A 14,788-nucleotide genomic window follows, 5' to 3' on the forward strand; every position below is an offset into this window, starting at 1 on the left:
CTCATTTTCATCCGTTTTGCAACAGATGAGGAAGCATCTCTGGTACGTTTTTGCTTTTCCTGGTAGTCGCTATAATCGAATCGAAAAGCTTTTGCTGTACGATAGGTAACGCAAACACAATCGTTGAAAAGAGACAGATAATTCCTGTTGGGAAAATACACGTGTTTTGTGGACACATTCGTTCAGTGCGGCTGGTTTTACGTCGTTGGTTACAGTGCCGTAATGATTTGACCCTTGAGCCTGTCCCTTTTTCAGTTCCTGCATACCAGAACGGCTTCCCGAACGAGGTGCATTCCTCCGGGAGCTTTACACTGCCGGAAATCTTCGGCTACGGATGATTACACAAAAATCGTCCACTGGGAGCGGTTGCTACTATCGAGTGAAATGTTTAAAATAATATCATTACCATGGGTCCCACTCGAGTTGGAGTCGAGTTCGAGTTAGAGAATGCTAAAAATATTTCTTCTAATTGTACCCATTATTGGGGTAGGCTTAGACGATGAGAAATCATAGGGAAGGTAGGGTGGAAACCTGGGCCAATGTTGTTGTGGGATCACAATTTTATCAAAACCATGACTACCGACAATCATACCACTTAACACACACGAGTGAAAATGCTTCGGTTGGTACGAAATTACCTAACAGTCCCACTGTGCACCGGAAATTTCTGCCTTCTCTTTCGATCTCGTCTCATTCGCCCCCAAAAACCCGCCTGTCCGATCGGTTTCGGTTTGCTGCTAGAAGGTTTAATCTCATGTTGGGAATTAAAATTTCACAAAATCCAATTTAGAATCAAAAGTCTCGCTTTACTATTTCCGTGACGCGCTAGATTCAGCCATGGCCGGAGCAGTAAAAGGTTGCAGCAGTAGAAGTGGCAAAAGCATCTCCCACACACATACGCATTCGAAAACTGGTAACATCCGCTTTTGCTGCTGAAGGTGGCAGCCATCTTTCTCCCAACCGAGCCGGTGCCGAGCACAAAACGAATGCTGCCCACCCACCCACACACATGTACGGGGTTTTGCCGATTGAATTCCATCTATTTCCCAAGAATCAACACACGGCCCACAGCCAGCACACTCGGGGAAGCAATTTTCATTTTCCATTCCGTACCAATTTCACATCCGTTCCGTTTCGTTTGCGATTGTTTCGCAAACGCATCACGTCCGGTTCGGCGAAAACGGCGCCCTGAAACTTTTATCAAACCGCGCGGCTTTGGCAAAACGTGTGCCAGCGTATTCGGTTATTCTGGCCAATTTTGAACATTATTCTTATGCTTCGTGTTGCACGTGGGAAATGAACCGGTTTCGTAGGTGAATGGTATTGAGTGCCAGGTGACATCGGCAGTTACTCGATTACTGGTGTCCTTGGAAAACAAAATTGAGGCTAGGAAGTGTTCTCAGGAATATTACAAGCAGGAGTTAAATAGATTACAACATAAACAGGTTGCCTTTATGCAGACGGAACGATACGGCCAGCTGAATGAGAATTGTAAATTTGAATAAACAACCATTGTTTGGGTTGAGTTTTGATTATCAAATGCTATTAGACTACATTGGGGTACATTAAACGATCCATTTTTGTGAGAAAATTTCCAAGGAATTTGATAAGATTTTCGATATATCTAGTTATACTTAAAAAAATGCTAAATAATGCACAATAATAATGTATTATTCTGCGAACTAAGCTTGTACCATAAAGTATCTCATGATGTTCCATAAGCGTGCCAGCCTGCTATCGAAAGATTTCTTACGTCCTGGCAATATCCTCCAAGGAATCGGAATCAATTGATTTCTCTTCGACCACAAAGCAAACATTAGACATTTGAATCACAGCCGTCAATTCCCGCGAGAAACACCAAATTTCAATCACCACGAAAACTCATGCCCGAACGGGCAGTTCAACCTGGCTGAGGCTGTTTGGTTCTCACGTGGCTTGCCCACATTGTCCTTAGCTGAAGCGTTAAATCCTCCCGAGAGGGATCGGCGGTACAATTACCTACCTGATATTGATTGGATGCTGGATTGGTTTGTCCCAGTCGGTGTACTCGTTCCGGACGGCGGAGAATATCTCGTTCAGATGGAACGTGAACGCATTGCGAATGTACGTCCGCAGCAACCGGTTTCGCTGATCTTCCTCCAGTCCGTACTGCAAGTGGAGCGAAAGGGCACCGTAGGCAAATTATGCATTTGTATGCCACCAAATTTCACCTTCATTTCATCTCATTGCTCACCTGAATGTCTGACGCGCTGAAGTCGTTGTAGCTTTCGGTGGTACTCATGCCCAACATTAGCTCGCTCGTGATGAAGCCCTCGCCCGAATGTTCCATGGCAAACTCGGGATCCAACGAGTCCTCCAGCGGTAGAAACGGTCCCCAGGAAGGCATGAACCGTACACTGGTCAACCGTACGCCCATAAGCGCCTCGATCGGTTTATCCCGCAGGCAGTCGGTAATGTCGTCGGTCGATGGCTTCCGACCGTTCCGGCCCGGTACTAGATGGCATGCCATCTGTTGTGACACTTCCAACCGTACCGCGTCCGGGTCCGGTATGAGTGCCCACGGGCTGAGTGCTGAACCACTCAAAAGAATTGCCCTTTGCACAAGTCCTGCATCAGGTTTAAATACACAAAAAAAAACAGAAGCGACAAAGTCATGATAAGAAAAGAGCTCCAATCAAACGATGGGCAGAGTCGAAAGAAAAACAAAACCAAACGAAACCAAACAAAAAAGAAAAGCACATCACACGACCGGATGATGACGTACCCTTTCCCGACTTGGAGATAAGGACGAGATTCGCGAGTGCCGCTCCCGTATCGTGGCCGACGAGAGTGATGCGCTTCGGGTCACCGCCGAACGACGCAATGTTATCTCGTACCCAGTGCAGAGCGAGAATGATGTCCATTAATCCTAGATTACCGCCGGAACCGGGTGACAGTGAGGCACGAGTTTTTAGAAAACCTACGAAAACAAAAAAAAAAGCGGAAAAGCAAACCGTTAGCAGCAGTTAGGATGGGGAAGGATCGACCGTGCAATAAGATAAACTTCTTAGAAAATCACAACATTTATCTTGTCACAACAGCATTTACGAATCCTTTCTGCTGTCACGTCTAATGAGATTATGTTCCCTTCCCCACTGCAAGATATGCTGGCAAAAAGGGTTTTTGTTTTTGTTTTGCGAAGCGAAATAAAACATCGAAATTAATGCGAATCCCCGGCAAAACGGTGGGGTAAAAATTTTGATTCGAATTTAACACAAATCATGCCATCTTACGGCATAATTTATGGGATGGTATTATTTAAATTAGGAAATTATTTACTTCACTGACCGTTGTTTCTTGATTTACAAAAAAAACTACTAGGACATTTTTTTTCTCTCCAATAGCTAACATGAGTTTTTGTATACGTATGGATGTAATTTACGAACATCTTAGTGAATGCAATTTCATTTGACGATTTTTTTAAATGACATTAAAAATGTACTGTAAATTCTCGTGCCTAACCTTAAATTTTATTACAGTATTAAAAGCTTAAAAATTTGTTTATTGTTAATTATGAGTTTTCTACGAATGCAATGAAATTAAAATTTAAAAGATATTATATAGATGTATATTCCGCTTGTTTCAAAATCATTAAAATCATTTAGGAAATGAATGTTTTATCTAAATAATAAATACCAAAACGCATGTTCTTCAACCTGCTTATAAAGCAAGTGTTGAACGCCTAAAGGTATGCAAATTAAGAACACCAAAAGACGTTTAATAAAAAATCAAAGCTAATAAGTATATCTGTATGGATGGAACAAAGACGAATCAATAAACAGATGATCTAGAATCTTCAGATAAGATAACATTTAACGTCAACCATCCAAATGAAGCACCTTTTTGCAACTAAAACTTTTTTCATGCAATAAGGATTCTTGATAATTCTCAACAACAAAACACGTTTGTGAGAGAGAAAAAAATCTAAGACACGGACAAAGCCATAAGCCATAGTCTCTTGACCCATGGCCATCTATCTGACCATCATCTAAAAAGAATCGTTTGGCAAAACCATCTTTACAAAAAAACCACCCCGAAATAACCTCGAGGTTAGAATAAACCAGAAAAAATAATTCATTCAATTATTCAAGCAAAAACGAACCAACGTTTTGCCGCTTTTTTGTCACTTCTGCTTCCCCTCTGTTCTGAGTGATTGAGCATTAGTCTGTAGCTTTATCGATGGTGGGCATTCCGTTACGAGATGTACGTGCTTGCACTGGGCATAGATCTTACGGATGGAGAAGCCAAAAAGGGGTCGTACGAACATTGGGCGATAAAACAAATAAACCATTTCCTACGATGTTTATCTACTGATTACCTTTGGTCCTTGGGAGGCGAACCAGCCGGAGTCACAGGTCCAAACGATTGCTTGACTCATCCCACCCGGCTCACAAACGAGACGCCATGGAACCGAAAGGGCTCACTGGACTCATAAAATTGATAAATGGTAATCTGCTAGGTAAACATATGCTCACTAGCATCATTGAACAAAAGGTGAGGATGCTCGATAGACTATGGCCGCGCCCTATGCCCGAATGGTGGCCTCCTTGACCATATCAGTTCGATCGATTGGTTCCGATTTCCGATGCATGATTGTGGGCATTTGCTTCAACCATTGTCCTCCCGGTGGACCATTATGTTTTCGTGCAAATAAGAAACAATCGCTTTTCTTATCGTATTCGCGAAAAAAGAGAAAACTACCACCCCAACGCGTTAATCTAATTTCAAATGGATGGTGGAAAGTGGCAAAAAGTATCCCTTCGCCCTCGGAGATGGGAGTTTATTTATTGACTCGTTCGGGATCGATTCCAGTGAATGGTCTGGAGCGTTAGTTTTTCCTCCCGGGGTTGCATCCTTTTCCATAGGAAAACCCCACGAAAACTAACGGCGTGCTTGATTTATGGAAAATTCATAGTGAAAAGTAAACAAAACCCCACCAATAACCTTCAAGCCATCGTCTTCTACGGTCTTCAGTATCATCCTGGTCAATACTAAATATTGCTTCCTTCCCAGCAAAAAAAAAACGCCGGGAAACATCCTCATCGAAGCGAAACGATCGAGCAAAGCGAATAAATTCGATTATTGAACCGCATAAATCAAACGACACACTCGATAGTTTCAGCAGACTTTCGCCCATCCACGGGTAAGTCATAAAGCTCTCCTCTCTTGGTGTACCGCATTCCCCCACCCGGTGAGACATTGACATCGGTACGAGGCGTTATTTTTCGTTGTGCAGGTGCATACAGTTACATACAGATGTATATGATCATGATGTTGGCTTTTTTTTAAGCTGTTGTTGCTCATTTTTTTCATCGATGGAATTTTGCTTCAGTCCAGAAATCATTGCATATGACATCAGGTGGAAAAATGCATCCGCTGCATTGGAAATGTTCACCCAATGGAATGCACCATTTGCATTTTTTCCGGCATACCGGTAACCATTCACAGCAGGAACTGAAATGGTTTTGAACTCAGAGTTCCTTTTTTTTGCTCGATGCTTTTCTATTGGTTCACATTTGCATCATCTTTCGCGTTGGAAAAATCGCGAAAACTTTGAGTCTGTTGCAGTTGGGATTTTCAATCGTGCCTGGTCATGATTTACAGGCCATTTTTGGGGGCAATGTTTTATGTTGCATTTGAACGGGCAGTTTTTTCGATGTTGTTGTTGTTACCCTTGTTTGTCCATAACAGACCAATATCGATGAATGTTCGATGACCGTATAGTGCACATGTTCTCCACCGGTGCACTCTTTATGATGTGATCCATTTTTCCAAGTTAAACCACCAAGCTTGTCGCATTTTGAAATAAAATCCTATTGCTGCCACCCATCCATTTTTGCCGTTTGTGTTTGTTCATGCCTATGTTCATTATTTAAAAGGTGTGCGGAATAAAATATATGACTGAAATCTAACTAGCCAAACAGTATGGTGTATATTTTCTGTCGCTTCGCTCATGCAAATTGATGTGTGTAACTTTGTTTTGCATGACTGATTATTTGATTTTTTGTTTTAAAAAAAGTTTTTTTTCTACTAGATTATGTACTGTATGTTTTATTTGACGCATATGATTTAGTTTAGCTCGAAATATTAGTTACATTATATTTGACTTCCATTTTTGAGCCAATTGGTTCTATTTGTGTACTTTTGGATGATTATTTATCTATTTTTTCAGTAGAATAAATTCTATTAAAAATCGATAGATTTGAATTTGTTTTATTTAGTTAAAAGGTTTGCTAAATTTAATTATCTTTCATCAATTGTGCGAATGTTATTTGCGACACGAAGAACCAAAGTCTCCCCGTATAAATGAAATTACCATTATAATTAAATAAAAGAAAATAAAAAACAAATATTCAAAAGATTTTTTTTTAATTTCAGAACAATCTTTTTATTACCATTAAAGGTTTCACGTGGTGTCAGGCGTAAAGTTTATTGGATAGAAGGGTTTTAAAAAATAGCCATTAAAAACAGTAAAGAAAAAAAATCGATGAGAAAAATTTATGTCAATCAAAGTGATGCAGGTAACCGGCAAGCTGATTGATGCTTAAACACCGAAAGTTTGTAAAGGTAACCAACAACAAACACAACTAAGGTTGAGAGATTCTTTTTTGTACGAAGAACAAATTTAACACCGTAGGAACAAGGAAAGTGAAAAATAAATTATGTCAATCGTAAATGAAAAAAAAACAATTAATTGTGTTTTGAATGGAAAAGCAACGAGCAGAAAATCGTTCAAACAATTATTCACAATTTGTCAATGTTTCGTGTTTCTTTTCTTTACGATAAAGAATCTGTAACAAATTTATCGTTATGTACAATATATGCGTACAAACACTATTATCTGATATAATCACATCTGTAAAGTTTCATAATCTCATCAGCATTTTCGTCATCTCGTTCGTGATATGGATCGTAATCGTAAACACTGAAGAATGGAGAGAGAAAAAAAGTTGGATCATATTGAAAATCGATTCCAATTTACGAACAATATACGTTTGCAAAATTCAACTCTCCATTAACTTTAATACACCCTTCAAAGGTGTTTTGTAAAGCGTAAAACCATCCGAAAGGTTCGCTTTTTTCGTAAAAGGAAATACAGCCAGAACCGGGTCATGTGTTTGTGTGAAAGGTTGGGAAACGGTGAAGAATCGTTGTGCGATATTCGTCTTCCCACTGAGCCGAAGGTGTCGGAACACCTGCGGTTAAATTACACGTCAATTCAAATGCAGTATCCCCTTTTCGAGATTATTTCGGTTTGCGATGCGAGGTTAGGATTTTACTCGCACATGAGAGCTAGTTCGTGCGTGTATGATGGGTTTTTTTTATTTTTGTCTTTTTTCCCTTGTGCCGTCATTTCTCGTTTTCACATTTCATAATCTGTACTACCAGTTCGTATCCTTGGCAGACGATGAGATGAGGATCCTCACCGCAGGTGGTACCGCTTTACAGTGGCGTTTGGTTTTCACCTTTGCACCGTAGGAGGTCTAACCGCTGACCCAGACGCGTACAAAACCGAAAGTTCTTTTCTTTATTTCGGATAGGGAGAAGAAAAATAGGTGTTTAGGTGAGAGTATTACGAGTATCCTTTGGGGCACGCGTGTTGAATTCCAAATTTGAAAAGCCAAAGGCGTAGGCTTTATGGTGAACGTTGCTGCTTCTTCTGAATGCAACGTGTGGCGACCTGGTGAGCTATAAATATTTGTGTCTCACTTTTGGGCGCTGGACAAAGCGTCTCTTCTGGTGGTATCATCAAGGATGATAAGAGAGTAACAAAAAATACAAACACACCCGATACGCACATATTCAAGTGAATCACAGCTCTCAGCTGGAGACAGACAGCTCGTACATTATCGCTTCTGATGGTAGAAATGTAGTACGTAAGAGATGTTTTTTTTACTTTGGTAAAAATGGTGACCTGATGGCGATGGAAGAATAAAAAAACCGTAATGGAATATGAAATGCAGGTAGTTGGAATTTCTTTTCCACTCAACCGAATCATGTTCAAGTTCTTCGTATGAATGGGGCTGCACGGTTGTTGGCTAATGGATGAAAAGGATGTAAATTGATGCTGTCGATTATCGATGGCACGGTTAGCAGGAATTGAAGATATGAATAGAAATAGAGCATACTGCATGGTGGTTTTGAATCACATGTAATATCGATCGTGCATGATGTTCGTTGATAGAAGTAAATTTACCAGTAACAACACCTACATATATCACACTTTTCAGATCACACATTACAATGAAAATGTATAATGGATGTATTAATGACATCCATTGATTGACTTCGACTTGTTTGTTTGAAATATTGCATGCCTACAGTTTATATTATTAAACCCTCGAATGGAAATTATCGTGTATCACTTTCCCGAATTTTCATTACGGATTTTACATCAAAGCCAGTTTTCGCTAGAAAACATTTAACCACCGTTTATAGCAATTAAAAAGAATTTCATTGTATTGCTGCACTTTAACTAAAATCAACAATAATGTGATTATCAGAACATTTATTAAATTATTTATTTATTATGCTTAAATCTTGACGTAAGATATGCTGAATCGTAATGTACAATTAAAAAGGTAAAAAGTTATCAAATTATTATACAAAAAGTAGTACGATTAGGGGTGATTCAACTATTACGTAACGTAGAAATGGCGAATTTTTGACCCTGTCCGCCTCGATCGTAAGAAAACGTAACGGTGGAAGTTTCCTCCCTATATTTATTGAATAAAACAAATTAATAAATATCCGTTGAATTTAATCTACACCTTCAATCATCTCTCCTGTAACAAAATTAACAAAAGTTAAAAATATTGTCAATAATATTTTAGCGATCTTGAGAAGGTTTGCGATCTACGATCTTAAATCACCTCTTATACTAACACATCTCTGCTTCGTTCCTTTATATAATTTTCATAATGAAGCTAGGTTATGACGGATCGCAGACTCTTGATGACGGATCTACAGACCATTATTGATAAGAAGATCTTCATATCTATGTTCTGCTGCACTTATCGTGGTCCGATACACAAAGACGAAGAGAGACGATTTAGAGACGAAGCTGTCTCTAAACGAAATAAAATCTTTTAAATCCTACAATAATATTTTATGTTACGTAGCCCCGAGGTTTTGTTGATCGCCCAGGTTTTCCTCAAAACGGTTGCTTCGGAAGGTTCTTTTTTCGATAGGATTCTCCTACCTCACGAACACATGCGTGGCCCAGTGTCTCACTGTATGACTCGATGGCAGAGTTCATGGAACACTGATGAGATCGTGAGGTTTTTATATTCGATCACTCCTAGAGTGTCCTTGCAGCCTTGGTTTCACAGCATCTCAGGTGATCGTGCATACATTCGAATTATGTCTAGACTTAGGTCTAATCACTTCGAATTGGGCGCACATCACCAGCATATAGAACAGGTCGGCTCCAAAGTATGTGGCTGCGGCCTCGAATACTAAGACATAGATTATCTTCTATGGTCTTGAGTGGAGTACGAGGCTGCTCGACCCACCTTGTTGGACGCAGTTCTTAGCATTGAAAAGTTGCCGAACATTCCGATTCAAGACCTGTGTGGGGACGGTGACGAGGCTTACCTAAGAGCCATTTTTGGTTTTTGCCGTGCGAACGGATTATTAGTGTGATCACCTCTCCTCCCCTTCCTAAACTCCTGCTGTTGGTTTGTCTTTTATATGTTGTACCTCGCTTGTAAGAATGATAAGTGAATGGATGAATAGAAGAAAGTATAAATGAGTGCGATGTATGAAGGATTTAATACTACGTGGAGGAAATTACACCGACCGATGCTATGGACCAACAAAGCAGTGAAAAGGGTGAAGGAAACCACGAACGAGAAACTACCCGATCGGACACAATCAGGAACATTTGAAATGGAAAACGATCAGAACCTCGCACATAGACTACGGAACATTTAGCAACGAAGCACCCGATATGGAACCGGCTCACGATGAGACCCACGCTACGAATTCAACTCTGACTTTGGATGACTAACCATCATTTTTAAATAATTTTTTTTATAAATCACTGTTTAAAAAGAATTTGTTACTATTCAGCTTTCATACGAATATCCGCTAATGGATTCTACAAAGTGCAACATACTAATAACATCACGTTGTGCTGTATTTCGCAAAGTTTAACAATGTTTACATTTGTGTAATACCACATTCAGTGTTACATTTTAACGTGATGTGCAAGGCAAAAACCCAAAAATATGTCTGTTCGTTACTAAATTCCATGCCAAATGGTGTAATGGCTGTCCACCCGGATCGTCCAAACACAGCCGACCGATAACGACATCGATAGTGTTGTCTCGATGGAGAGTAGAAGATTTCCAATGTAATAAATATAATTCCATAACGAAATGAATTCCATCATGCACCGTGCCAGCAGCTGGGTCGCCTAAATTCCGTTACCCGGCAGAACGTGCACCAGATTTTCACGGATTCCGTGGGATGTTACGTTGGAAATGGTGCAACACAGCTGGAAAGCGAATGGATCATTTTTCAACATTTATTTATCGTTTCGTTTGGCGTTAGTTTTTGGCTGGGTATGGTGTGTTTTCTATTTTACCGTGAAGCTAACACGGTACAATGTTGGAGTTTGTTTGATACTGAATACGTTGTGTCTGGTCCACAAATAAACTATCCGTGTATGTCACGTTTTTATTCCGAACACCATCTAATGGCTTTTGTAAATAGTTCAGGTAGTGCCACAATAATATGCGATATCACTTCAACGAGATGTTTTTCAAGGAAGAAAGATTAGAGATAATCGTTGATGAAGCTCTACCATTTTATGAAAAGTGGTTTTCGGAAGAGATCTTAATGCTACTTCAAATGAAAGGATTTTTTTATTGAGAATAGTTCCTGCTGTGTAGCGTATTGTTCGACTTTAGAGTTAAGCTACGGGGGATTTAGCATCAGAAAAACCAACTCTTGCACGAATGTTTATCCCAGTAACTTATAATGATGTGAACCTTCGGTACTACAGGTTTTATTATTACTTTTCTGTATTACAAAAGAAGCAATTGCAGGGATATTGTTGGACAGATAATCATCTTATTGTACACTGTTCACACGAACAAAGCGAACACTTCCCCCACGTGATATACACGTGTCGTAAAACATGTCAAGAGAAAGAGAGTGAGGAAAAAAATTAATAACCCCATAAAATGAGAACCATAAAACTTCAGACTCCAAACCAACGATGATCGAGCGTTACCGTACATATAAACATGCATGAAAAATGAATCTTTCGGCTGTTGCCATTTCAATCTTTTGATAAGTAATGATTTATGCTATAATTGTGCGAAAGAATGAAAAAACATAAAACACACGAAGGTTAAAATATGTTACGTTCGCCATACGTTCTCGATTTGCCATTACTGTGCGCCGAGCGGTGGCCTAGCATAATAAAAATATGTGACCAAAAACAGAAAATCCTTCCCGAGAAAAACCACTCACCCGACAGATGGGTTAGCGTAGTGGGTTTTTAGTCGGCCAGCAAGCCACAGAAGCAAACGAATCAAAACCTTCGCCGGTTGGATAGTACCTAGCACAGTGAATAATATAAATTTTCATTATTCTGCCTCCGGTCGGAAAAGCGTACTAGAATTGCGACGGCTTTCAGTCGAATAGTCCACCGGAGCGGGGATCCGGTAGTGAGCGGCGATAGTGTATGTATACACTGGTACTGAGAGCTACTAAACCGATTGCTAACCACCATCAACGCTACGTAGATTTACGAACGGGCTAGTTGTGGCCAGTGTTCGTAGCTTTATGCCTTGTGCCATGTGCTTCGCATACAGGCTTGAATTAATGAACGATGACGTTGATGATGACTTGTTGGAGGCAAACATTGAAACCCACTGCCCAACACTGTTATCTATGCGTATAAACGTTTTGTCGGGTCGGGGAACCTTTCCAAACCGAACCATTGTCAAAGTGTCGGTACACGACACTGCATTACCCTGCCCGGTGCATCTTTCAAGAAGTGCGTGAGTTGCAGCGCAAGAGTTTAAATAGTTTTGTGCAACAACGTTTTGTCGGACGCCTTGCCCAGGGAAGGGCAATTCGCTACACAAGTGATAGCGATAACTTTACATCAGTGTACCGTGATCAGTGCAGTTTGGCAAATGGGCCACAGATAACTTACCGAGTATTCCTAAACGAAAATTGACTGTTACAACTATGACGTGACCGTAGCTGGCTAGTACCGAACCGTCGTACGGATTGCCGGAACCCCAATCGTACGCTTCACCGTGGATGTAGAAGAAAATTGAATAGGGTGCCTCCAGTCCGCGGCTTCCTGTTGTGCGGGAAGAGAAGAGCAGAAGAAATACTTGTTAATACTGTGTGTGCCGATTTCCTTTCCACACATGTAGGTGAATGGCTGTGTTTATCGTGTTCTGCGAATTTGCATTTAGAGCGGAACCCAAGGCGACGGTACGAATTCTATTTGTCTACAGATTATTCTGGGTAAGATTGTTTAAAGTACGTGGTTGGTGGCGAATTGATGTGTTGTAAGGTAATAAGAATTTCATTTAAATTGATCGCTATAAATTAAATACGACCTTGTTGGAAACGGAAAGTTAATAAATCTTCAACTCGTTGAAACGGATTCTGCTCGGAGGATGGGTCAACTTGAAGTTTTTGCAGATGAACTATTAAAAGAATATCTTAGATTTTGAAATTTCATCATGAGCGGAAGATAATCAATATTATAGATGGCAAGAATGTTTTACCAAAAACTCGATTCTACGAGAGGTATAAAGCATTCGTAGAGGGTCGATTCGTTCTCGAACGTCTTCATCAACGTCTTCAACTGATAAAAACGTCCAGAAAATTGAAAAGATGATTCCTAAAAATGGTTCTACCGTAAAAAAGGAGTACTATTTGCAAGTTTTGCAATGCTTGAGAGAAAAAATGCATAAGAAATAACCTAATTTGCACAAAGACATGGATGAATCCATGGAGGGCATGTAGAAGAAATCGCTGAAAGAGCTGAAGGCGATATCTTCAAATGCGTACAAAAAATGTTACGATGGCTTTGGAAGATGACATATGTGTATTACTTATGGGTCCTATTTTGAAGTTGTCAAAATAAATGTCGATAGTTGAACAATTACTTGAATTTGTTTAACCAACTCCCGGTAGTTTTGTGACAGATTGTAAATAAAAAAATGAATTTAATTGTTACAAACTATCATTTAAAAGCATTGTCTAAGAAATGGTAGAAAATATTTTAAACGGCTACGTGGTAAAAATAAGTCTAGTAAACCAGAAATGGCCGGCGTGAGCTCAACGAGAAAAGGGTCTCATTGAAGAATGTTTTTGTTGACTTCGATATTCTTATCCATCGGTTGCACATTTATCCAATGGTCTGATTGTGACTTCCTCTGCGTCTATATCGAAAAATGTGCGTTGTTGTCATATAGGTACTAGTCTTAGACATCCGATTCAGTATTTGTATATCATTCAAGGACTCGCGGTACAACGTGAAGATAGGATCCGGGATCTAGGTCCTATTAGACAACAAATAGATATTCCGACATCACTATGATGAAATCATGAGTAAGGCCAAACGGACTTTCGATTTAGTACACAAAATAACGAGCGAGTTTAACGATCGTTTCTGTATTAAAACTCTGTTTGTTAATCTTGTTCGTCCTTTATTAGAGTTCCCACCACCAATGTGTTCTCATATCACCCGCGTTGCTTACTGTTGGGCATAGAAACTTGAAAACTGAAAACCACCGAAATAAAGCTAAAATCGTATTTCTTATCAACATATTGCAATTAAAAATTGATTCACGCATCACCATATTATCAAAATTTGAATTCACGTACCTCGAAAAACCGCTAGACATTCCCAGCTACAAACAGAACGTTAAAGCACTAGGTACGCGACAAATGAGCCACTGTCTGCAATGACTCAACAGTTTAAATGAGTCCAACGATTTAAATGAGGTCCTTCGTTTTGCGATGACTTAGTATATAAGGAAATCCCTGTTACGTACGGTTTACCTGGTGGAGCCCTCAGTGGCGGACTAGATTTACAAACAAACAAATTAGCACATATATTCAGAGTTGCTTTTTCCGTAAATGATTAAGTATAACGAAATGACCCTGCATTCCTATTGAATCGTTGCTTCATAATTATAATTATCATAATCACTCCTAAAGTATGGAATAAAATAATACACATAAAATCGATTGATCGATTATCTCCCTTCCTTAACGAATCCGAAAGCTTTTATAAATTTCGGTTGAACAACAGAGATAAAAAAAATCTTAAATCGAATGTGTTTGTGTAAAATACAAACAAAAAATTTCTTCCTAATCCTCTCTACTTTGATATTAAAACAAATTTCTTTTTTAACCTTCTGGTTTCCTGCTAAAAGATTTCCATCAACCATTACCCATGAAAAACATTAAAAATACATCGAATACGTTTCAAAACCTACACACGCCAGTAAGCACATGAGCTGAAACATTAAAAGAATGTCACATGATTCTCAATGTACGCATAAGAGCCGATTTTAATCGTAATACAGCAGGATTATAAAACACAGCAAGAAGTAAGATCTGAAATTATATTTTCATCAAAAATGTACCTGTTGTGCTCCAGGTAGAAGCTAATCTTCATTAAATGTAGCTTGCTTTTTAATTTCTGCTTTTCGACGACATCAATAGTCTGTGGAGTACGTGTGTGGATTTTCCTTTTAAA

At 39.5% G+C, this 14,788-nt stretch overlaps 1 protein-coding gene across 2 annotated transcripts in view; it reads right to left on the reverse strand.

The window, feature by feature from the left end:
- LOC125770140 (neuroligin-4, X-linked-like) overlaps window positions 1-14,788 on the reverse strand; it is a 147,361-nt gene that overhangs the window by 44,434 nt on the left and 88,139 nt on the right. For both annotated transcript variants that reach the window (XM_049439459.1, XM_049439460.1), the window contains 4 exons: window positions 12,215-12,367; window positions 2,765-2,959; window positions 2,234-2,607; window positions 2,003-2,148 (listed from right to left, as the gene is read on the reverse strand). In XM_049439459.1, coding sequence (XP_049295416.1) covers window positions 2,003-2,148; window positions 2,234-2,607; window positions 2,765-2,959; window positions 12,215-12,367 — 868 coding nt within the window. The remainder of the gene's footprint in view (window positions 1-2,002; window positions 2,149-2,233; window positions 2,608-2,764; window positions 2,960-12,214; window positions 12,368-14,788) is intronic.

The sequence above is a fragment of the Anopheles funestus genome, chromosome 3RL, assembly GCF_943734845.2.
Source record: "Anopheles funestus chromosome 3RL, idAnoFuneDA-416_04, whole genome shotgun sequence".
Lineage (NCBI taxonomy): Eukaryota > Metazoa > Arthropoda > Insecta > Diptera > Culicidae > Anopheles > Anopheles funestus.